The sequence below is a fragment of the Triturus cristatus genome, chromosome 4_1, assembly GCF_964204655.1.
Source record: "Triturus cristatus chromosome 4_1, aTriCri1.1, whole genome shotgun sequence".
NCBI classification, from domain to species: domain Eukaryota; kingdom Metazoa; phylum Chordata; class Amphibia; order Caudata; family Salamandridae; genus Triturus; species Triturus cristatus.
This window is the reverse complement of record NC_140585.1, coordinates 306,110,501-306,135,158: the sequence shown is the minus strand read 5'-3', so window position 1 is coordinate 306,135,158 and position 24,658 is coordinate 306,110,501. Positions and strand designations below refer to the sequence as shown.

Here is a 24,658-nt window from a genome sequence, read left to right as displayed (position 1 = left end):
ATTCAAAGGGACAATCCAGGCAGTGAAATACAGGTTGTACGCAGGTGAAGTAGGAATACCTGAAGGATAATCCATAAGCCAGGCTCAAAGTCGCCAATGGCAAAGTACCATAGAAGTCAAGCATCCTATCACGAAGAAGATGCAGACGGGACAGGTGCTCCTGTGGCACAGAAGGAGCAGCCATTCCGGAGTATGAAAAGGAAAAGCAGCACACCTGCCACTAGCGCCAGGAGCAGCGGGACACCTCCAAAGATGCTCGAGAAAAGTGAATGAACAAATGCCGGAATTACACCAAAAATAGTTTGGAAAGAGGTCACGAGACCCGAGCCCACATGTTTAAAAAAATGAGCCAGGCCGGTCGTGGACGAGGCATTGAAAATAGTTTGGATCAAAGAGCCGAAATGCAGGGGGAGGTCAGTATTCAGAGGCGCCTGTACCTCAGTGCGCGAATTAGCAACGTGAAGGACAAATGTTTCACGAGAGGAAGTCAAAGGCACCTCTTTGTGGGACAATAGCGCTCTATTCTGCTCAACTTGTTGAACTCTGCTTTCAAGGTTGGAATCGAAGGCCAGATGGAAACATCCAGCCGCACATGCGGGGGTGGAAAAAGAACAGTATTGCAGCAGACAACTTTATGCGAGACAGTTATGTACGGGATTCCCACTCACATCCCGCAGCAAGCTTCATTATTCAAAATTAAATGACTACCGTTTGCAAGCAGAGTGAAAGAAGGTGTAATCACAGGCACTGGGATACCTCGTAGGACGGACGCCAAATTCGGGGCTTGTACATTGCATGCGCCGTGTACTTGCATGTGCCTATTGTCTCATGTATGAATCCTAGAAGAGAGAGTGCTAAAGCTATTATCTATAACGGCTAAAGCCTTCTCCATGTTTGCTTGGTCAATAGCTCTCAATCTGGAAGCCGCCTCACTGTGCGACAACTTGCAGACTTCGTTGTAAATAGCATACGCCCACCTTTTGGTTCTGCCACCCACAGGACCATTCACAAAATCATTCAATTCGGTATGCACATTGATGGAGTGGGTGGACTTCCTGATCCTGTAGATGTGCTCTGTGTCAGCTGGTGGACAGATTGGGATGTGTGTACCATCAATGCAGCCAATGAAATGGGGGAACTGTGCCATGTGAGAAATGTCTGTTTTTTTTTTCTGCAGTGCAGCCTGTGTGCTGTGGAAGCTGATGTAGTGGTGCATTCTCTGCATCATGGCATCCAGGAAATTCCTGAAGGAACGGGACAGGCAACTCTGGGATACACCACCCACCGCAGCTGTCACCACCTGATAACTGCCGGATGCCAACAGATGTGGGCTGCAGAGCACCTGCACATGTGGGGGTATGGCGTGCGCCCTTCTTATTGGCTGGTCCAGGAGTGGGTGCAGGTCCCTGATTAAGTCCATGATGGTTTCGGGGTGTAGCCTGTACCTCTCATGTATCTCTGCATCAGTCAGCTGGAATAGTGTGATGCGCTGTCTGTAGATGCGTTCCTCCCGTCGCCAAACCCTCAGTCCTGCTGCCTGTAGACGTAGGCGCCTTGCAATGACGTACATAGCGGCTATGTTGTCCACGCTGTTGCATTTTGGGATTGCTTATCTGCACTGTTGATGGTTACCACCTGCTTTCAATCCGTGTTAATTACCGACTCTTATTTACCGATTTTCTTGGATTTCTTCATTACCGAGTGCTCCTACATGTCATTTTAATTTTTACCACTTCATATTTACCACTTCATATTTACCGATTCGTTAATTATGTATTCGGTAAATCTGAATCGGTATTTTGGAATTCGGTAAATATGAATCGGTATTTACCGCCTCATATTTACAGAAAAGTGGTTTTTGGACTCCTACATCTCACTTGTCTGAATACCGGTCGGTAACGGCATATTTACCGAAAATCGGCCGTTACCGACCGGTATTTGGCTACCTACATGAGGCCCTTAATTACCTCTTTTCTTGGAGAGCAGGTACTATGGATCCAGCCAAATCTCAATTCCATTCAGCTCATAGCATGGAGACGGTCCTCCTTCTGCAATTGAATGATGCTTAATTTGCCATGTTTGTTGACATGTCACAGCTTTGATCCTTTTGGGCCTTCCTGCGACTTTTGCAGACAGTTCTTAAAAGCGTGCCTAGTGTGATGACATGAACAGGGGAGTGAATACTGAAAGGAGAAAGTTCTCCTGGAAGTTATGGAGTAACTACAGAGGGGTTTGCCAAAGAGCAGGTTACTGGACTAATGTGTTTGGGAGCTGTGATCAGAGTTAGAGCTCAGGTGGGTAGTTCCACCTATTTCCTTTACAGTGAGAATTGTTAATGCCTTGACTGGCATTTAGGTATCGCTAAAAGCACCGGCATGTACATCATAGCATTTTGGAAGGATTTGCAGAATTGGACATATTGTGAAATAATGATGCGCTACATCAGGGATCTGACACATCTCAGAAGATAAGGAGAAGATGTGGTCTAGTGGTGAAGCTACTAACATTGTTAGCTGGGTCTTGTCCTTGACTGAAAATGGTAAAGTTCTGGGCAAATCACTTAGTCTGCCCGTGAATATGAAAGGCAATTATAACTACGTGATGCCACTGTGCATGTCCTCATTAATGTCACTACCTTAACCTTGTTGGTACCCGAATAGCTTCTTGCTATATAAAGACCATTAGAAAAGGATGTTAGGAATATACCTTGAGTGGGAATCCAATCGTAAAACAAAAATATCAATTGGCAATAGGACACCATTGCATGAGGTAGAGCATATGGCTACGTGTGCATTGAGTGCAAGGAGACCCCACTGGTGGTGAGGGGGCTCCCTACAAATCAAATTAGCCAATATAAAAGTTAACGTGTTACTTGATTACTGCACTACATGGCCAGACAAGGCAGGGCCCATCCAGTGAACACTGCCCGTACTGTCAGCGTATTGGAAAACTGGTTTCAGAGAGAAGGCGTTCCTGGTGTAACTTAGTGATAGTCTAGTGCAGTTCTGCCTAGAAGGAGGAATGAGTTTGTGCTAGAAACTGAAAACACACTGATGCGGGTGCATCATCTTGAAGGCCACTAGTTAGTGAAGAGTTTTAACTGAGTTGTGAAGGGTACATTGCAACGGGCACTTAGGCGGAAGTAGAACTAGAAAGAGGAACTACTGAAGACCTTTCGCGAAGTTCATGGACAGCCACAGGTTTCCCTCATTAGATGAAGTAAGCCTACATCCATGGTCAGCGAGACTACTCAAGTGTTCGATTTCATGCCCTCCGCCAGTGAGAGTGGAGAGCCGCCTCACCAAGACTTAGAAGTTCAATGGTTGATGGCGAACTTGTGGGTGAGCGCAAGTAGGGTCACGGCAGGAAGTTGTTTGATTACAATGCGAAGGTTATTTAAGGAAGCAGAGATGGTGCAGTGATGGAACAGAAGTAAGTGAAGAGACCCTTTAAAGGGATATAGAACGTATTTGTGGAAAAGATGGGACAGTGACGGTTCTGTACAGGCTATTGATGAGGATGGGACAGGAAGCTTTCTGGGCCCCAGGTGCATGAGATTACATGAATCTTCTTTAGACACAGTTCTGGCGCCCAGTTCCCCAATAAATTTCATAAGCATGTGTATAAATAAATAAATAATCGGTTGTGATTGTTATTTTTATTTGTTTACTCTGAAAGGAAGAGCTGTGTTATATGTCCATTTTATCTCGTGTCGATATTTAGATTTTCGCAGCTTTGTCTTTTCATTAGTGTTGTTTTCTCAGGGGTTGTGTAGATTACATTTCTGTTCAAACTCAACAACCAGTGTGCCTGGCCTCCTTCAGTGCCGTGACCTTGTTTTGCATCCAAGCAATGGATTTTCAGTCTCCATGCCAACCAACTACTTAGGCTGCCTGCAGAGGCTTGTTAACAAGTGTGCCAATTAGTGGCAGTGATGATATAGGCTCATAGATGCTAAAGAAGAGCTGTTCACCAAAGCAAATGAAGAAAGTGGGGCCATCCGAGTCCCCCTCAAACTTTCAAAGAGGTCTGATGTGACTGAATGTCACTGAGCCGGAAAACACAATTTTGGTTCCCGAGAGAGCATATGGAGAATCGTATGCGTCCTGATAGACTCACTAATGAGGCTACAAGGCTTCAAATCCATGAAGATCATAAAAATATGAGTTTTAAGGCAAGGTCTGCGCTGTATAATAAAGTCATGAAGAACATACATGGCTTTCTTGCGTGCACTCACATATTGACGCACACCTACGCTGGCGAGATACAGCTGTACTCTAACATCACAAAAAGCAAAGAATGAGGGCTGAGGCCGTCAAATAGAGGTCTACTGGTGTCCCATCAGCCCATTGGGTTGGCGGCTCATTTCTGCTCTCCTGCAGAAGACTTACCACCACATTTAGACTAGAGACTCCCTACTTTCCTGGTAGGGATCTCTTCATCCAAAGTTTATCTGCTGGTGCACCAGATACACTTTCTAAACAGCTCGGTGTCGATGGGGCCGACATGTTGTTACAGCCTGCTTGCATTCTGTTTTTTGCCTTTCTATAAACAAACCCCAAAAGCAGCAAATAAAATGTCCCAGACATGCAGGGAAATAGGAAATAGTAGTAGCTTTATTGTACAGTTAATTAAAACTTTACAATTTTTAAAAACATCTGTCGTAAAAAATCATTAAGCTTGTTTTACACATGTAATTTAGAGTAAAAGGATGAAGGTGTTTTAAACCCTGTAAAATCAACAGTCTCTCTTACATTATCTGTGTAGTCCTACTCTGAATATAAAAGGTCGGTTTGACTCTGTGTACCGGTGCGTGATTTTGGCTTCGACAGATCCTTGACAGACTGATCCATTATTTGAATGACAAGCTGTTACATGCTGTTTTTCGCTGTGAGATATGGCTAGCTCTTTAGTCTTCTGGCCACTATGTCAAAGTACTTTGTAAGTCTGCAGTTTAGCTGGACCTCTTCAGGATTAAAGCATATCTTCACAGCCTGCCTGGAGCTTGTTATGCCCTTTTGGTTCAATAATATTCGGAGTAGGGCGCGTCTTATGTCCATCAAGTTTGGGCAGATACAGATTATGTGTATTAAGTCCTCCTTCCCTGTTCTGCAAAGACAGCAAAGATGTTCTACTGCTCCCCTTTTCCAAGGTGCCAAGTGAGGGAGGATTGGTAAGATGCCGGAGCGCAAATTTAGAAATGTATCTTTTGGCTTCCGCGTGAGACCCATTTTCGGGTAATCCTGCGGTTTAAGAGCTTTGTAATCTTTCAGCACAGCCCATCCATGTGCCCTTTTGGCCAGAGTTTCTTTATCCTCTAAGGATGATATCATTTTAGTTACTTTTGTTACGACCTTTTGAAGTTTTTGTTGTCTATGGATGACTCCCAGAGGTTAGTTAATTCCAGGTATTCCAGTGTTTCTAGTAGGTACTTCTTGGTGGGAGAGTTCAGTTGAGTTGACAGTTCAGTCCAGAGGTGGGCGTTTAGAGATCCTTGCTCCGCGTCTCAGTTTTTGCACCAACCTTTTATGTAGGCGCCTCTTGTCTCCACCGTTTGTCTCTGGAGATCAAATTCGAGGCGGATTTGGGCAGGGGACGCGTAGTTCGGCAGATGGAAAATGGCCCTGTATGCCCTGTTGATTATTTTATCTAGAGTGGTCGCGTCTTTCCCTTGCATGGATTCACTGCCGTGTGTGAGCATTGGCTGTAGACGTGTTCTGATCACCTGTAGAAGGGGATCCAGTGATCGAGCGAGGAGAACTTTCTTCAGGGGCTTCATTGAGATGTAGAATGTTGTGCCCTTCCGTCGGATGGCCTCTAGTTGGGGTTTAAACGAGCCTCTGCTGTCTAATAGTACGCCAAGGTATTTATAGTTGGTAACTCGATCTAGCCTCTGTCTGTCCAGGTACCATGCAAGTTTCTTAGTTTTTTTATAATTCACTGACATTACTTTCGAGTTATTTAAGTTAATCTTTACTGCGTTTATTGAAAATTTGTTGGTGGTGTCCAGACTTATTAAGACCAAGTCGTCTGCATATAGGAGGTTTGATAGCGAAATGTCTCCCAACCGTGGAGCGTGCGATTTGGTTTTATCCAGTTCTCCGGGTAGGTCTGCGAGGAAAAGGTTAAACAGCATGGGGGCTAAGATGCATCCTTGTTTTAGACCTTTAGTGGTGTTGATTTGCCTTGAAAGGCGCATTCCAGATCCCCGCTTAATCTTGACCCAAGTGTTGGTGTGCAATAATGTCAGCTGTTTCAGGAGTGGCCCAGGTATCCCCCATTTGTCCAGTTTCTGCCAGAGTTTAGTACGGTCTACATGGTCAAACGCTGCGCTGTAGTCTATGAAGCATAGCAATAGCGAGCACTTGGCTGTCTTGACTGCGTCTGTCAGTAGAGTTAGCGCCATGATGTTAGTAATTGTGCTTTGACCTCTGCAGAATCCGGTTTGGTTTGCTGGAATGATGTGTTTTGAGGTTGTCCAGGATGTTAGTTCCTCCAGGAGGAGTCCCGCATAGTACTTTGCATCTGTGTCAATTAGGGCGATGAGGTGGTGGTTGCTAGGATTACTCCTTTTGCCCTGTTTATAGATCGGACTTATTATTGATCCTCCCCAGGAATTTGGAAATGTCGCTGTTTCCTTGATTTCCAGGAAGACTGGCGCCAGTGTATCGCTCCAGAAGTCAGCGTCTTGTTTGTACAGTATTGGCGGGATTCCATTGGGGCCAGGAGCAACTTCCAGTTTCCCTTTTGATATTTGTTGCTTAATCCTGGCCGCAGATACTTTGTGATTTTTTTCTTTCCTGCCTGAAGTTAGCTTAAGGCTTGTTGTTCCTTCCTCCTCCAGAGTTGCGGGTTTATGCAAGGTCTCCACCTGATTGGTGTAATTGTTTACTTCTTGGCTGTTTGTACCTATTTTGTTAACCCTTGTATTCGTCATGGTTGTCTGATTTTTTCCTCTAAGTTGATCCTCCTCTGGGTTTTTGTCATTGAAGTGGTTTGATAGATAGTGTGCACATTCGGATTGAGATATATGAGAGTTTATTCCATTGTGGCCTGGCGCTTGAAGCTTATGGATTGTTTTCCAGAATCTGGCACTGTTCTTCTATTTTGAGTCGTTTACGATTTTCACCCATTGTTCCTCGTTCATTTGCCTTTTCTTTTCCCAGATCATCTTATTTTGCCGAGCTTTTAGGGATCGCAGCTCCAGACACGCAGGGAGTTTACTTACTTCACATCGGAGACATTCTGCTATTTTACTGACCAGAACATCCCTGCCAGACCCAGGCAGAAAAAAATCAGTAGCGGATGCTCCACCCTAAATAGGGTGAGGCTTCTGCTGGGCTAGTTGGCCAAAGGTTTCTGACACCAACTCCACTTGAAACTATGACATCCGAAATCCAGAGATTCATCCACCTCTACATGGAGTGGAGGAAATTCAGGTTTCATGAAGCGGCGTACCGACGATTCATGGCAGAGATCCTGCTCCAACGAACCATAAATGACCCCCTATATCATGCAAAAAATCATGCAGCAAAATCTTTTGCAAAAAAAGTGAAGTTTAACTGGCTTTTCTACATGAGCTTTTAGTAGACCAGAGTAACTGCTCTTGAATCATGATCCTTAGAAGTCTGATTCCACAATTAAGAGATTTGTAGATGTCTGATATAAGCCAAAATTTAGCCACTGCCTCGTCCACCAATCGTGATTTCCCTGCCACTTTTGGAGATGGAGGAAGTGCTTGATTTACAGCAGTTGAGTGTCCGTTGGCTCTTCTGGCAAAAACCTTTAACCAACGGCTCATCCTCCACAGTATCACACTCTTTAAAGCATTTGAAAACCCCGCCTTCTGTAGGGCAAGTCTTCCAATGCTTTATTTCCCAGTTTGAACCTGCCACTTAAACCATGGAAGTTATGAACTAGAACAAAAAACACTGACATCTCTCCTCCCTCACGTGCCGTTCAATTAGTCAATGTTATTTTTGTTTAATAAAAACAACAAACCCTGGCTTTGAGATTTGTTTCTGCAAAACAGAAAAATGCCAGTAGTGGCCACAACAAGGTGACTGACCACAATTCGGTTTTTGTTCAAAGTGCTCCTATCATGCCGACGACAGCAATTTCAACATAAAATCCCCATCATGCCCGGAGAATCACTCAATTTGGAAGACGGTTCACTGCCGACCATTGACGTTAGATCTTCTGGCCCCCACCCCCGATTGGTTGGCAGGCCGCCTACCAAACTCTAGGTATTGTTGAAAACAACTTCAACAATGTTTTCTGCTCATCTGAGAACATACACAGCATGATCTGCACACATTCAAAAGAGAACCAACCGTGAATAGTACAGCTCAGCTCTCTTCAAGTAGTGCAGTGTTTCTTCTATGTCCATCGAACCTGTATGGAGCAGGCGCCAGTTTCTGGGCAGCAAACATCCTCCTTCAGAGCGCCAAGTGCTGGCTTCTTCTTTAGGGGTGTAGATGTAAGCTCAGTGGAGCAAAGCTGATGCAGCTGGGCAGCTAGCTAAAATGCGTGTAGTTGATTAGATGTGATGTGAGATTTTTTATGTCACATGGGACTGAAGCCTTAAATTGCATCAACCAGAATCCACCCCACATGGCGCACTTGAACTAGCTGAGGCTGGCCTGACATGCTTTTTAGGGAGCATCTTAAACTCAGTAAGGGCCAGAAGCCATGTGGTTAGATGTATGCTCAAAAGACTTGAGCCTTTTACAGCAAAGGATTTTGTTCCTTCTATGGACACTTATGGGTAGTTAAGCACTTGTCAAACCAAGCATCGGCTAATTGTTTTGAATGAGGGAAGGAGCTTTACCATGGAAGAGAGGTGGACCTGAGAATCTAGGTATAAAATAGAAATATCCTTACCTTTTAAGTCTGCACTCTTTTTGTCTTAACTCTTTTGAAGCTATGTGTCCGGTCTAATGTTTCTTTCAGGGCTTAGATTTGGAAACATCACAAATAAATATAAGTGTTCTGCAGCCAATTCCAACCTCAACTTTATCCGTGAAGTGCTACCAATTTTTAGCAGATGGATTGAGGCACAAGTGTGCAAAAGTGCATTCACCGAAATGCAAGAGTGCAAATAATAAAAGCTAGTCCACCCATTCTAGCACAACTCCAGCTCCTTTAGAAACACGGAAGTGAGACTTGAAGAAGAAAAAAAGGAAATTAACATATGGTAAAAATTTTAAGATTTATGGAAAGCCATGAAGGACACACGGTTCAAGCTCACACCAGTGGCCCGAACGAGCCTTCGTCTTGGCATTCTTGTGTTTTGCTCCATTCAAAGTATTTTTCAAAATTGGTTAAAAAAAATCTAAACATTAGGTCACTTATTTGAAATGATATATTTAAAAAACGTTTAGTTATATCTTAATAGGTATATCAACACATATTTGCCATGATCTTCTCTAATGGTGAAGATATGTTGAAATGTCAGCCATAGTAATGGATGTGTACTGATACTCTTCTTAGCTAATCTCCTAAAAATATTGCTATTTCATGGTCAATTTTGACCCCAGCATTGTTGCTAGTAACGTTTTGTAGGAAAGTGGAGTATTATGTGGTGATGCTGGTTAGGCTTCACCATGCAATACTCTCCCAATGCCCCAAAGATAGGATAGGATAGGATAGTATTGGTAAAGCGCACTATACCCGAAGGTGTCAAGACAGTCCTTGGACGCACATTAATAAATCCCTAGCTCAGATAGAGTGGCAAAGAGCAGTCAGGCTTTTCTAGAAGAACATGTGTTAAGCATTTCAGAGTACCAACATGGACAATAAGTAATTGACATGACTCAAAAGTAATCCGACACCAATTTATTAAAAAAATAAAGCGGATTTTTATATAAAGTTAGACACCAGAATGAAGTTAATTGGATAACTATAACCAGAGTTATAGATTTTAGAAGCAATATTAAATCAGTGCAAAACAGTACTACAAAACGTAATCATTGCTGTCAATAGTACAAAATGCCATTGACAATCGGTCACTTGCAAGGCAAGTTGCGTGGAACCCAAGGAGGGTAAAGGTGATGCGGATCCCAGGACCAAGCTATGACAGTCAGTTTGATTTTACCTGGCTCGAGAAGCCCGGGTGCAGAGTTGTCCTGGCAGTCCCTGGTGTTGTAGCAGAAGCCGCAGGGAGCTGGTTTTACCACTTACATGGTGCTGGTGGGGAATCAGGTGCAAAAAGTTGACGACAAAGCCACTGCTGACATCGTATGAAGGTTTTGCGGAGTTCCTTCAAGGTGCAGCATCAAGGAAAGAGAGTGGTTGCTGAACTGGCGACCAACAAGTTTTGGAAGCGATAAGGTCAGCAGAAAGTTATTTTGACATCCAGGAGAAAATGGTAGCCACCTGAAACTTGCTGGAGGTCAGAACTAGGTTTCCCACAATGCAATGGACCATCTACTTTTGGGCGATTCTTTGGAGGGCCAGATAGCCAGCGATTCTTTAGTTCTGTTGCATTGCTTTTACCTGCGGTGTGCAGGGGAAGAGTGCCACTAGTCTTGCGGAATCTGGAGTTGCCATTGGCTCTCTAAGGAGACCATCTGTCTAGGGAAACCAAGCTTTGGTCCAGGATGAGTTGCAGTCATGCAGTTCCAAGAAGTTTGCCAGAGGTGCAGAGTATCAAGACTTTTCTTTGTGCAGATCCTGTTGTCACAAACATGATCTCCTCTTTGTCCTTTGTTGCAAATCAGATAGGAACTGAGGGTCGGGTGTCAGGGGCAGCCCTTAAATCATTGATTTAGGGGCGTTAGGGGTGTGGATGCAAGTGTGTGAGTGCAGGTGGCCAATGGGCTACTAGCCACAGCGTATAATCCGCCTCTGAGGTTACCACAGCTGGGCTGTGTGTCACCTTTTCTAACCAGATCCCTCTATTCTACCACTTTTTAACATGGTAGAAGGCTTTATCAGATGTAGAGACCAGGTAGCCCACCCTAGAGGAGTGGCTATTCTTCTGGGGTGTACACCTCCTGAAGATCTAATTTTCCCACCTGCCCGGGTGCAAATGTGCCTTGTGGGCAGGGGGAAGGCTGTTTCCTCCTCCTCCTCCTCAACACCATGATGTGCCACTTCACTAGCCATCCTGTCAGGGAGCGAGGTGTGATCTCCTTCCCGTCCAGACCATTATTTCTCACTCCTGGAAGAGTTCACACCTTCTGGCAGGGGTTCAGAATCCTGTCTTGATGGCAGCCGCTGCGGGCTGGCAGCCAGAGAGCAGAAAAGGCTAGGGCAACCAATTGGGCAACCTCCAAGGTAGCCACTTGGGTGCATGCCACATCCTCCTCGACACGAGATTTATGCCAGGGGGGATGTGAGACATTGTTTGATACCAAACATGACATATTTCAGCAGTACCATAATGGAGCTGGCCCTTGAGTTGCCCGGGTGTCAGCCCATGTTATCCTATGGCTATGGCCCACCTATCACGTATATGTGCTTTAGTGTTAAAGACCACTATTGGGATATATAAGCTAGCACTTACACCTCCACACCTTTAGTATAATGAACCCTGCCTCCTGGGCTCAGGAGGCCTTTCTTAGGGGTGACCAGCATACATTAAAAGTAGTGCATTGACTTTGTTACACATGGTGATGGCAAAGTCGAGTTCGAGCAGTTCGAACTGCTCTTGCATTCTGCAATGGCTGTCCTGCTGTCAGTAGTTTACTTGGGTCACTCAGGGTGGCACAAACATTGCTTGTGGCCCCTTAGACAACCATGCCCAGGGTACCACTGGTACCATATAGAGTCCTTGTCAGTTGGGGTTACCAATTCATACATATCAGTTTATGGGAGAGAGCACTAGGGCCTGGGCAGCAGGCTCCAGTGCACTTCCAGCATCATATCTGTTAGAACTGGGGGTCTCTAGTTGGCAGAGGTAGGTACCTTGGACCAAATAGGGACCCTTGCTTCTAAGTCAGGGAAAGGGGATTACACTACTAGATAACCCCTGCTCACCCCCTTGGTAGCTTGGCACGAGCAGACAGGCTTATCTCAGAGGCAGTGTGTTAAGCATTTGTGAACACATACAGTAATACAGTGAAAACACTACAGATGGACACCACGCAGGTTTTATAAAAATAAGTATTCTTTATATAGACTTAACACAAGACCGCAAACGACAAAAATCCACAATACTGTACTCAAAATAGACTTAAAGATGGTAGAAGTCACTTAATTCAAGTTGATGACAAATGCGACAACGTTCTCACAAAGGTAACTGGGTGCGTAATGCAAAACAAACAAAAGGTTCTCAGGGATGGAGATGCTTTGGGTCCTTGCTTCAGGGGAGACGATGCGTTGCGCCTCAATGCTTGCGCAGAGTAGGTGATGCGTCTTGGTCCTTACCGGAGAGGAGGTGATGCGTTGATTCTCGTACTGCGTTCTGGTTACGATGCGACAAGATGGCACCTCGATACGATGCAACAATCCGATGCGATAAGATGGCGCCCTTGATGCAATGACGTGAAGACGATGCGTGCATGCCCGGCGGCCGTGCAGCGAACTCTGTAACTTTGGAGCCGCGACAGGCCCTGCGACACGCTTCTCCGGTGATGTGACAGCGACCTCTGCGGCGGCGACACGCTTCTCCAGTGATGCGTCTGGTAACAGCTTTGACGAAGGCACGCTTCTCAGGTGATGCGGCGGCGACCTCTGCTGCGGCGACACGCTTCTACGGCGATGCGACGGCAACAGCTGCGACTGCGAAATGTTTCTTCTCGTTGAGTCGCGCTTCCAGCTCCCAGCGATATGCAGGCTTCTGCAGACAGAATTCCCAGCAAGGAAATTCAGAGGGGAGCTGGTGTTGAAGTCTTTTGTCCCTGAGAATTCAGCAGGAGGCAAGCACAAGTTCAAGCCCTTGGAGTAATATTCTGCAAGATAATGAAAGTTCTTTGAAAGTTCCTACTCCTCTCCTTGGCACTGAAGACACCACTGTAGGCTAACCCAGCAACACAGCACACTGGCAGGGGGCAGTCCAACTCCTACAGCTTGGTTCTTCTCCTTGGCAGAGGTTTGTCTTGTTGTTCCAGAAGTGATCTAAAGTCTTGGGGTCTGGGTCCCCATATTTATACTACTAAATCCTTTGTCCTCTGAAGGCAGAGGGGCCTGTACCTAGTCCAAACCAGTTCTGTGCAGTACTGGAGCACTTTGTTTACAAGAGTCCTTCTTTCCTTTGGCAGGGTGGGCCAGGGACATCAGACACACCACAGGAGGTGGAGCCAGCATTGTGGGAGGCAGGCACAGCCCTATTCAGACCGAGGTGCTACTCCTCCCACAACTCTACATGCAGATAGGTCTATTCAGCCCAGTGCTGACTCACCCTGTTTCCTGGAATCCCCAGCCCCTGTCACTCACAAAACCAGACACAATACACAAGCTGGCAGAGGCAGGCTGGATGGTTAGGTAAGAAAATACCTACTTTCTAAAAGTAGTATTTTCAAACACAGAATGTTAAAACCGACTTCACTAAAAGATGTACTTTAACATTCTGAGTTCAGGCATACTAAAATAGAATTTCTACCATGTTCCCTGGGTCCGTTAAGATTATACGGTGTTATAATCAAACTGCCCATTCTGGTGTAGGAGGACTGATAGCCTTGCAATAGTGAAAAACGAAAATGGCTGTAATTCACTATTAGGACATGCCACACACACCAGGGCATGTCCTACCTTATACTTACAATGCACCCTGCCCTTGTGCCTACCTTAGGGGTGTCTGATATGAAGAAAAGGGAAGGTTTAGATGTGGGTGCACTTACCCAGTCAGCATGGCAGTACTAGACTGCACACAGGCTCTTCAATGGCAGGCCTGAGACACACTTTACAAGCTGCTTCTCTGGGTGGCACAACCAGTGCTGCAAGCCCACCAGCAGCATTTGATTTACAAGCCCTGGGCACACATGGTGCACTATACTAGGGTCTGACAAGTAAATCAAATAACCCAATCATGGAGTCACTAATCAATACATCAATTTAACATAGTGAGCACTTGCACTGTGGCACTGAATAGAAGTGGCACAGTGCCCAAAGCATCTAAACCAGCAAAACATATATAAAACAGAGGAGGCAATCAGTGAAAATGGAAGGGAGACTCACGCCAATGGTACCAGGTCTAACAATAACCATCAGCATTGTAGCAAAAAGTTGGGGGGGATGACCATACAAAATGTTCACTTCCCTACTCTATTCAAGCACAAAAATCGACAACAATGAGGCTCACATCATTCAGAAGCACATGCAGCATGCATAAGTGCACTGAGATCAATACACAGGCATACATATTTTCACTAAGTCCAACAAAAGTCTATGGATATCGGCACAGCAGTAAGAAACTGCATATCAAGTGTGACAAATTTAGTCAATCTTGAAGCTTCAACTAGTCACATTTACAGTAATTTATAAGCCTATATTTAAATTAATAAATGCAAAGCGAAATTTCACAGAACGCAACAATCTGTAGCTAAAAGTCCAGAACAGGCTGACGGTATCACACTTAACAAGGGGGACTTGACACCCACACATATGGATGGATTCAATATAAATAGAATATTTAAAAAAAGCAATTTCCTCGTCATGATGTTGAAAATGTAACTTTTTATTTTCGTTTGCTGCTTTAAACTCTTCTCTGCTTTTCCGTGCCCTACATTCTCAATTAAATGTCTTAAGTAACAATTTAACTTGCGCTGCATCTCCTAAACCTGTTACATAGCTATTATTCACATCCTAATTAAACTTTGAATTAAATAAATCATTGTAATGAGACGTGCATATGTAAAATAACTAATCATCTGCCTCTGTTATTTATTCATGACTGTCTATTTCTCCATCACCCCTGTACCATATTATCTCATCATCAATATCCACCATCACATGCACTGTACCAACACTATGCTCGCCCCCTCTCTGTCCACTGTCTCGCTGAACGCACCAATCATCTATGATTCACTGCTGCCCACTTGCTTGCCACATAACATCCCTTACAACGATCTCTCTATTTGCCATGGCCACTTGTGATCCTGCTCCTTAAAATCCTGGACTGCCCACCACCATCGTGCTACATGTGCACTTCATACTGCTAACGTTTTTTCCACCATTTTCCTACCACTACACTGTCTATGACTTCCACCATTGTGCCAACCACCATTGTTCTATTTTCCTCCACGACCATCCTAACACTTCTTTATCCCACGCTGTTCCACACTGCTACCCATACCTCACTACCATACTGCCCGTCTACCTACTACTTGCTTGTTACACAACACCTTCTCTTCCGCGAACACAATACTACCATCTCCTTGCTCCACGTCCCAAATCCATTCTACTGTTTAACACCACCACCACCCTGATGACCCAATTCCTCGGGACATCACCTTGTTCTACACTACATCCCTGATCCACCACTCTACTCCACGTAACCACACCACACCACTACTTGACTCCCTACTGTTCACATCACTGTCCACCACCTCACTTCTCACCATCACACTGACCTGCATTTCCTCCTCGCCTTTCATACCACTCTGCACTCCATCACTCCTCACCTTCTCCCAATGTCTATCACCCTGCTCGCCAACAAAGGTACTGGAACTCCCTGAGCAACCTGGTGGCATCCCTGCTGAACTCTGTGCGCTCCATCGCCTCCCTGCTGCTCCTGCTCTTCCTCTTCATCATCATCTTCTCGCTCCTGGGGATGCAACTTTTCGGTGGCAAGTTTAACTTCGATGAGATGCAGACCAGGCGAAGTACCTTTGACAACTTCCCTCAGTCCCTGCTCACAGTGTTTCAGGTATGCTTGAGGACAGTGGTGAGTAAAGTGTATTGGGACCTCAATCACTGCACTCTTTAGTTAATGGCATGCGAAGACGGGGGGTTTCCTCGAAGGTTTTGGTGGAAACTGAAACATTTACTCAGCTTTCTAGAAAGCAGCAATTTTGCAGTCCTGTGTTCTGAATCCAGGGTCAGAGTTTGTTTTTCTGCAGAATGGCGTTGCAACTTTGAGGCGCAAAGTGCAACTTTGAGGTGCAAAGTGTGTTTCGGGTTATGACTGTCCATTATGACCGCACCTCAGATATCCTATGTGGGATCCACTGACTTACCTTCCCAAACCGGAAGTTTTTTGAAAAGCTGTGTAGTTTTCAAAGCAGCCAGGATGGGCTGCGCGTTCCATCTGAAAAATGAAGGCTCGGAAAGGGTCCACTGCACTCCATGCAATGCCCACATCTACCTGAAGATAACTTTTCTGAAAAGCACCCTAATTATGAAACAACCTTCCTGGAAACTTCAGAGTTGCCCTCGTCTCTTTGAGGATGTGAAATACTATCATTTTTAGAACATTTCTTGAGGCATACATTTTGAAAGCCTTTTTTATGGTACCTGGGTCGGGGCATCATCAAGAGAGCGTGTATATTTGACAGCACTATTGTTAGTTTGTAATGTTTTTTGACGATAGATTTAAGCCCCATTTTTCAAATCTTTTGGTGAGACTACGGTTACAAGTTAGGTGCATATATGTGCGGAAATTCCAGAGTGCCTTTAGTTCCACTACCATCCAGTATTCGGCATAAGTATGCGGCAGCAGGTGTGAGGGTGGGTGTGGAGGGGGTTATGGTGCATGAGAGTATAAGTGGGGTCACTGGGCAGGTGGACATTCTGAAAAATGTGAAGATGAGAAATGTGTGAAGTGCCTCTGTGTGCCCAGATTTATTTTAGAGAAAAAGACTACAGGAGGAACACCTGTAAACCCAGTTGAGACCTAGGTGGAATAATTAGAACAATCAACAATGTCTCAGCAGGTTACAGTTAGATAGGCAGTTAAAAAAAAAAAGTTGAATTGTAACAGCAACGAAGAAGGGAGACAACCTCGGCTATTTGGGATATTTAGCGGTCTATATTCGTGAAGTTCACATATAGTTATATCAGCACTATTAACAATACATGTAGGTGTAACTATCCATCTCGAAATGGAACTTTTGGAAGCTGGAAAGCCTCTCCTCATGGAACCATAATTTAAAAACAATTGATCTGATTTTCTTATACCTTTTGTTCCCTCCAAATAGAACTTGAGCACTCTCTTAAGGTCTAAGGGGTGTAGCGATCTCTCCGCAGGAGTTGCGGGATTGGGAAAAAAGGATGGTAGGGAGATTGACTGGTTAACATGAAAATCAGATACAACCTTCGGAAGAAATGCAGGGTGAGTCCTTAACACTACCCTGTTGTGATGAAAGATAGTATATGGCTCTTTGGCAGACAGCGCTTGGATTTCACTTACTCTGTGCGCTGATGTTATCGCGACTAAGAAAGCGGTCTTCCATGTCAAATGCTGCAACGTGGCTTTATGGATGGGCTCAAAAGGAGGACCCATTAATCTAGAGAGGACTAGATTCAACTCCCAAGGAGGAGAAGAAGGAGGCCGAACAGGGAGATACTCTTTCTTCAACCCCTGTAGGAAATCCTTGACCACCTGCAGTTGAAAAAAGGAAGGCTGGTTTGGAGACTTTCTGTAGGCCGTAATGGCCGCTAAGTGTTCTCTGATCGAGGAATATTTTAAACCTGATTTGGCCAAGTACAGGAGGTAAGGTAGAATTACCTCCTCCTGCCCTGTGGTAGGATTAACAGGATTACGAGCGCACCATAAGTAGAATCTTTTCCATTTAAAGGAGTATGACGCCCTCGTGGAAGGTATCTTTGCCTCCTTTAGTATATGCATACAGTCCTGCGGCAAATTCAAATGTCCATATTGCAGGACCTCAGGTGCCATGCAGCCAAGTTCAGTGAAGGAAGGTTGGGATGTAGAATCTTCCCGTCTATCTTGGTCAGCAGGTCTGATCTGTGAGGGAATCTCCTGTGGGGGAGTACCGACAACTGTAACAGGTCTGGGTACCACCACTGACGAGGCCAGTCCAGAGCTATCAAGATCGACATGTTGGATCGGATGAGTTTGGATACCACCTTCGGGATCAGAGACGAGAGGAAAGGCGTATGTATGCAAATATTCTGGACCAATCCATCAAAAGAGCATTCCCCCTCGTCCCTGGGCGGTGGAACCTTGATGCGAAGGCGTGGCATTTTTTGTTTTGATCGTCTGCAAACAAACCTATGGAAGGTTGCCCCCACTGATGGAAAATATCTGCCACAACCTTGTCGTTTAGCACCCAGTCTGGCTGATCTTCGAAGTGCCGACTTAGTGCGTCCGCTCGCACGTTTCGCTTCCCTGGAATATGCACCGCTGTGATGGAAAGGCCTCGGGCTAGAAGCCAGTGCCATATCGCTTGAGCTTCCAGGGAGAGAGGGCGAGAGCGCGTACCACCCTGTTTGTTGAGGTAATACATGGTGGTCGTGTTGTCTGTTTGGATCAAGATCGAGTTGGATGTGATTGAGGGCTGAAAAGCTTTCAGAGCTAGGTGGACTGCCCGCAGTTCCAACATGTTTATATGGTAGGATTGTTCCTTGATGGACCATCGTCCCTGCATCTGCAGGCAATCCATATGCGCTCCCCATCCTTGCAGAGACGCATCCGTTACCAAAGACTGTGTTGGAACTGGTTGATGGAAGGGGACTCCCACTACGAGGTTCTTTGGTCGAGTCCACCATATAATGGATGACTTTGCTGCTTGTGATAGCACAATTTGGTCTTCCCAGTGACCCGATGCTTGGTTCCACTTGTCCTCTAGGTCCTGTTGCAAGGGCCTCATTCTCAGCCTGGTGTTGGGAATGAGAAATATGCAAGAAGCCATCGATTCTAGCAGAGAAGCCACTTGCCGGACTGTTGGACAAGTTGCCTGGAGAAGAGTTTTGCACTTCTGTTGCATTGAAGAAAGTCTCTCCTCCGAAGGAAACGCTCTTCCTAAGTTTGTATCCAGAGTGGAGCCCAAATAATGGATCGCCTGGGTAGGCCGGTGAACCGATTTCTCCATGTTCACATACTGACCTAGCCTGCGGAGCAGAGTTAGACATATTTGGAAATCGCTCCTTACTTGCTGAGGGGATGGCCCTTTCAGGAGCCAAGCGTCCAAGTACGGATACTTGAACAGACCCCTTCTGTGTAGAGCCACCGCCACCACCCCCATGCACTTGGTAAAGACCCATGGGGCAGATTTCAATCCGAAGGGTAACACCTTGAACTGGTAGTGTTTGCTGCCGACCACGAATCGCAGATATTTGCGATGACGGGGAATTATGGGTATGTGGAAGTACGCATCTTGGAGGTCCACTGAACACATCCAATCTCCTGTTTGCAGATGTGGACATATTTGATGAAGCGCCAACATGCGAAATTTCTCCTTCAAGATGACCTTGTTCAGCGATCGAAGGTCCAGGATAGGTCTGAATTTGTGCTCTTGATCTCTTTTTGGCACAAGAAAGTACCTGGAATAAACTCCCCTCCCCTGCTGAGAAGGAGGAACCTCTTCTATGGCCGTTTTTCGCAGAAGGGTTACCACTTCCTGTCGTAGTAACTTTAGCTGGTGAGGACGAGATCTTTTCGGAGTGCGTATCCATTGCGTAGTATACTGAGCACCCAACGATCTTTTGTTATGTTGCACCACTCTTTCAGATGATGTGATACACTTCCTCCCACTGGAGTGGGCAACTGCGCCAGAGGAAGCTCTTGCTCATTGCTTCCCTGCTGATCTAGCAGTGGTAGAGGACTGCTGCTGATGACCTCCTCTACCTCTGTTTGACTTACGGCTTTGGAACTGTGTGAGAAAGTGCCCTCTTTTTTCATGGTATGCCCCCACTTTTTGCTAAATTGCTGAATGTACTTTGACTGAGTGTACCCTGGGCTCCTGCCAATCAGGTGCCCAGGGCCTATGTTCCTTCCTTAAAACACACAAACTCCAAATTGGCAAACCCTGGCCACATGTCAGCCCCTGGTAAATGGTACCTTAGGTACCCAGGGCCTTGTGACCAGGGAAGACCCCTAAGAGCTGCAGCACTCATTGTGCCACCCTTAGGGGCCCTGTACCCTTACACACACACACACACACTGCCTTTGCAGGCTGAGTGTCTGGGTGCAGGACAAAATTAAGAGTCGACATGGCCCACATCTGTGTGCCATGCCCAACACCTACACTGCCAAGGCATATGTCAGTCACCCCTCTGGCTGGGTGCCTTATGCCCATGGTGTGGGCACAGGAGCAGAAGCCCTGTGCCCCTACAGTACCCAGGTCCATTCCCGGGCACTGTAAGTGCAGTGCTGCCATTTAAGAGTACATGGTGCTGAGAGCTCGTCAAACACGAGCTCCACAGCACCATAATGGCAACACTAAAGACTGGGAAGTTTGGTATCAAACTTCTCAGCACATTAAACCCACACTGATGCCAGTGTGGGATTTAATGTACCAAGCACCCCAGAGGGCATCTTAGAGATGCCCCCTTACAACTAACCTACAATCCACGTCTGCTCTGAGGCTGCCCAGGCTGCCACACAGCAGACACGTTGCTGGACCCCTGGGTGGGAGAGCCCCTGCTCTCCCGGGCCTGCAACAATGCACATCCTGGGTGAGGTGATAGATCTCCTCCCCCGGGATGAGCAAAGGGAAGCTTCAAAGGCCTGCCGCCTCTAGGAGTTTCCCCAGGCCACTGCAACCCCCCACTCTGGCGGAAAGCTTGGCCGGAAACCCCCGACATCAAAAGGCACCCCTGCACCCGGCGCCCCACGGCCCTCTGTGTCCAATTCCGGGGTACCTACCTATCCTCCAACTACCCAACTTACCCCTCGAAGTGGTGGTGGCACTTGAAGAGACCTCGTCCCCGAGCCTGCAGTCTTTTTCCAAACCGGAGATTTCCCGACGGCTCAAAAGCACCCTGCACCCAGCCGCCCGAGTGGGCCTGGCAGTGAAAACTCTACTCTAACCTACTTCCCCACATGCCCTGAGTAAGTGACCAGGAGCCCAGCTCCCACAGCCGCGTGGCTTGCCCGACAGCAGCCACCAACCCAGGCCCCCCTATCCCTCATAGGATAACATTGGGCCTAACTCTCTCTGCACCCGGCCGCCCTAGAGCCGCTGAGGGTGAAACAACTATACCTACCTGACCCTGGGAGACCCCTGAGTCTGTGCCCAGAACCTCAACATCGCCAGTCGAGTACTTACCCTTAAACCGCAAACTCTATTTTCCTCATAGGGTAACATTGGCTGGCTTTTTCCTGAAATTTCTTCTAAGTGTGGACTTTTCAAATCTTCAAATAATCACCAAAAATCAGCCGAGTGACAAAAACGAATTTACTCACCTGCTCTTAGGTGAGCTCTCAGTGCTGGATCTTGGTGCCCAGCACTGACTCTGAAAAGTACCCACAACTATACTTACCTTTAACTCATTTTTCTTCCATAGGAAACCATTGACTGTTTTTCTGTGAAATTTCTTCTAAGTGTTGATTTCTGCAATTTCTAAATATTCGTCAAAAATCGTATAACATCTGAAAACGTAATTACTTACCTGTTTTGGATAAAGGTCCCAGTACTGAGTCTAGGCACCCAGTACTGGATTACAAAAGTAACGATAACCTACTGTACCTGTAACCTACATTTTCGTCCATAGGGAATCATTGATTGTTTGCTCTGAAATATTTTCTAAGTGCTAACTTTTGAAATAGCTAAATATTAGTTAAAAATCATTACAGTACCAAAGTCGACTTTCTACAGCTGATTCTGAGAACTGACCCAGGACTGGATCTAGGATCCAGGCCTGGAATTACAAAAGTAATCTAAAAAGTAATCTGTTGCATATAACTTGAATTTATCATTGAGCTCAATGTATTGTGTTTAGAAATAGAGTTGCCTACTGCAACTACTTGTAACTGTTTACTAAAGAGTCTATTGCATATACAAAAGTATTTTTATGAAACATCTCCTGTCGAGAAAGTATATTTTAATTCCAAGTGTTGGTTCTAAAATAAAACAAGCATTTATTTTTTATATACAAACCATTGGCCTAGAGTTCAGTTATTGAGTGTGTGGAACTATTTGCTGACTGAGTGTACAACAAATGCTTTACACTGTCCTCTGATACTGCCTTACAGCTCGACCAGGCTACCACTTTGGAGAGTAAGGTTATATCTAACTTTAACCTCTGTTAAACCCTTGGGGTCTGTGGACTCTGTACACCCTGTACCTATTAAGGAACAGTATATACAGAGCCACTTTCTCACAAACTGCGACTTTCCTTGATTTTTGTTTTGGGACCTCTGAGGGGTTTGAACCCTCTGTTGGTAGCCCTTGCGCTGATTGGGTCTGTATTTCCGCCTAAACTCTTTTTTCTTTTCCAATCCCACCACCTTCAGAGTGTCTAATTCGGCTTTCTTTTTTGCCATCTCCTCATCTGTATGGGTACCAAACAGTGAGGAGCCAGAAAAAGGCAGGTTAAGGATCCTCTGTTGCGCATCTGGCTTGAGAGCTGTTAGCCTTAACCAGGCAGACCTCCTTGCGCAAATCCCATGCGCATAAGAATGCGCCGACAGTGTGGCACCATCCGCTGCCGTGCTAATCATTTGGTTAGCTACAAGGGATCCTTCCTTGATGACCTCCTCAAAGTCCCTTTGATCCTCTTTTGGTAGCTTTTCCTTGAAACGGTCCAAGTAGTCCCATAAGGCTCTGTCGTAGCGACCTAATAAGGCTGCTGCGCTGGAGACTTTTAGTGATGACGCTGCAGACCCGCAAACCTTCCGCCCCCAAGAATCCTGGGACTTACTCTCTTTGTCAGGGGGGACCAACGAATGTGCAGATACTGCGTGCGTTTTTCGTGCCGCCGCGAATCTGCAGGCGGAGCCGATTTTTTAAAAAACGGGTCTGTCTCAGCTGATTTGTATTTTTTCTGAATCCTAGCAGGTGCAGCTTTAATTGTAGAGGGGGCTAGGAAAATGTCCATTACTGGTTCCAGAAGCCCAGGAACCAGAGGCAGCAACGGACGAGACGCAGATCTCTGATGTAGTGTCTCAAAAATCACCGTTGTTGCAACTTGAGGAGACAACATCTCAATGTTCAGCTTCTGAGCCCCTCTTTGAAGCACCTCATGATACGTGTTAATATCATCTATCGGAGACACTCTCGACTGAGGGCTATTCGATAGGGTAGGTGAATAGTCTCTTTTAGAGGAGCGGGTGGAGGAGGATGACCATGTAGGAGACCTTCTTTTGTGATGGGAAGTAGAAGGTCTGCGCTCTCCCGATCTTCCCGTACGATGCCGACGTGTAGCTGAAGGCGATCTATCCACCTCTTGCACCAATCTTTGTAGAGGAGATCTGTGGATCGGACTGGTATATTCCTCCTCTCCTCGTGATGCTCCTGCCGGATTCTTACTCCAGTGATGGATTGGTAGAAGCCACCTTGGAGATAAGTGAACAGAAGGAGAAGCCCTTCTGTGATGTGACAGATCTTTGATGCGACCTCCTCGAATGTCATTCTGGGGACACAGATGGTGTATGCGTCGAAGGTCGTCTCGAGGAATGAGAGGATGAGTGCCGTGACGCTGATTCTGTCACCAAAACAACCGAACCTTCTCCAGACCTCACTGATGTGGGTCTCGATGTCGAGTATATAACCTGCTCCGATGGAGCCCTTCTCGACGTCGACCTCGACCTCCTTGTAGATGTCGAAATTCGACCAGGTGTTGGGATCGATTTCGACGTCGACTCTCTGTTCTTCTGTGCCTCGACGTCAAACGTCATTGGATCGACGACGGCAAAGGACTTCAGCGCCGATCGTCGGTGGGATGACGACGGCGGAGGGCTGCCGCTCCTCGATGCCGATCGCCGCCTCGACGCCGATCGTCGCCTGGTTGACGACGGCGGAGGGCTTCTGGTCTTCGATGCCAATCGTCGCCGGGTTGACGAAGGCGGAGGACTCCCACACCTCGACGCCGATCGTCGTTGGATTGACGACGGCGGAGGGTTGCCAGCCTTCGACGCCGATCGTCGGTGGGATGACGACGGCGGAGGGCTGCTCATCCTCGACGCCGTTCGCCGGCGGGTTGACGACGGTGGAGGTTCGCGATTCTTCGTCGTTGACGGTGAATGCAGCGACGTACCTGTATGTCGGCGTTCTCTCGACGGCGAGCCCGCAGTCAAAGGTCTTTTCTTTGACACATGCCCCACCGGTGGTTGTTTTCTCAGCGCCGAGCCCAACACTGATGGAATCTTGCTTCTAGATGAGGATCTGGCCCTCTTAGAGCCCTTTCTCACCGGTGATCTGCCTCTGGAAGCCTTTTCTGCCAGCCCATAAAGACGGATATGCTCAGTGTCTTTTAAAGTTCTATTAGAGAGAGACTGGCAATGAGTACAAGTCTTGGGGGCATGATCCTTAGGTAGACAGACAATACAGACTGCATGTGAGTCTGACCTGGCCTTTTTTCCACAAGAAGGGCAGGGGTCAAAAAGAGATGGCATTTTGAGTGTAAAAAATGCCAAAATCAGTCAGAAAAAGTGAGCCCCTTACTTGACAAGATGTCAAACGTCGAAGTAAGATACATTTTTCCTGAAAATTGAAGATTCTTTCTGAGTAAAATCAGAAAAAAGTGGAGCTGTTTAACCAGGGTCCTGCCTGAAGGAGCCGGAAACCCTTCCGCCTCCACGGGCAAAGGAACCTTGTTTTTAAGGAATTGTCAACTCTTTGTGTCATGGCTTTTAAGTCACCGCAAAGAA

General features: G+C 46.3%; 1 protein-coding gene across 1 annotated transcript in view; it reads left to right on the top strand.

Annotated features, from left to right (window-relative positions):
* The window catches only part of CACNA1C (calcium voltage-gated channel subunit alpha1 C), a 2,189,932-nt gene that overhangs the window by 1,493,034 nt on the left and 672,240 nt on the right, over window positions 1–24,658 (top strand). Inside the window, exon 14 of the mRNA XM_085652198.1 lies at window positions 15,604–15,811. Coding sequence (XP_085508324.1) covers window positions 15,604–15,811 — 208 coding nt within the window. The remainder of the gene's footprint in view (window positions 1–15,603; window positions 15,812–24,658) is intronic.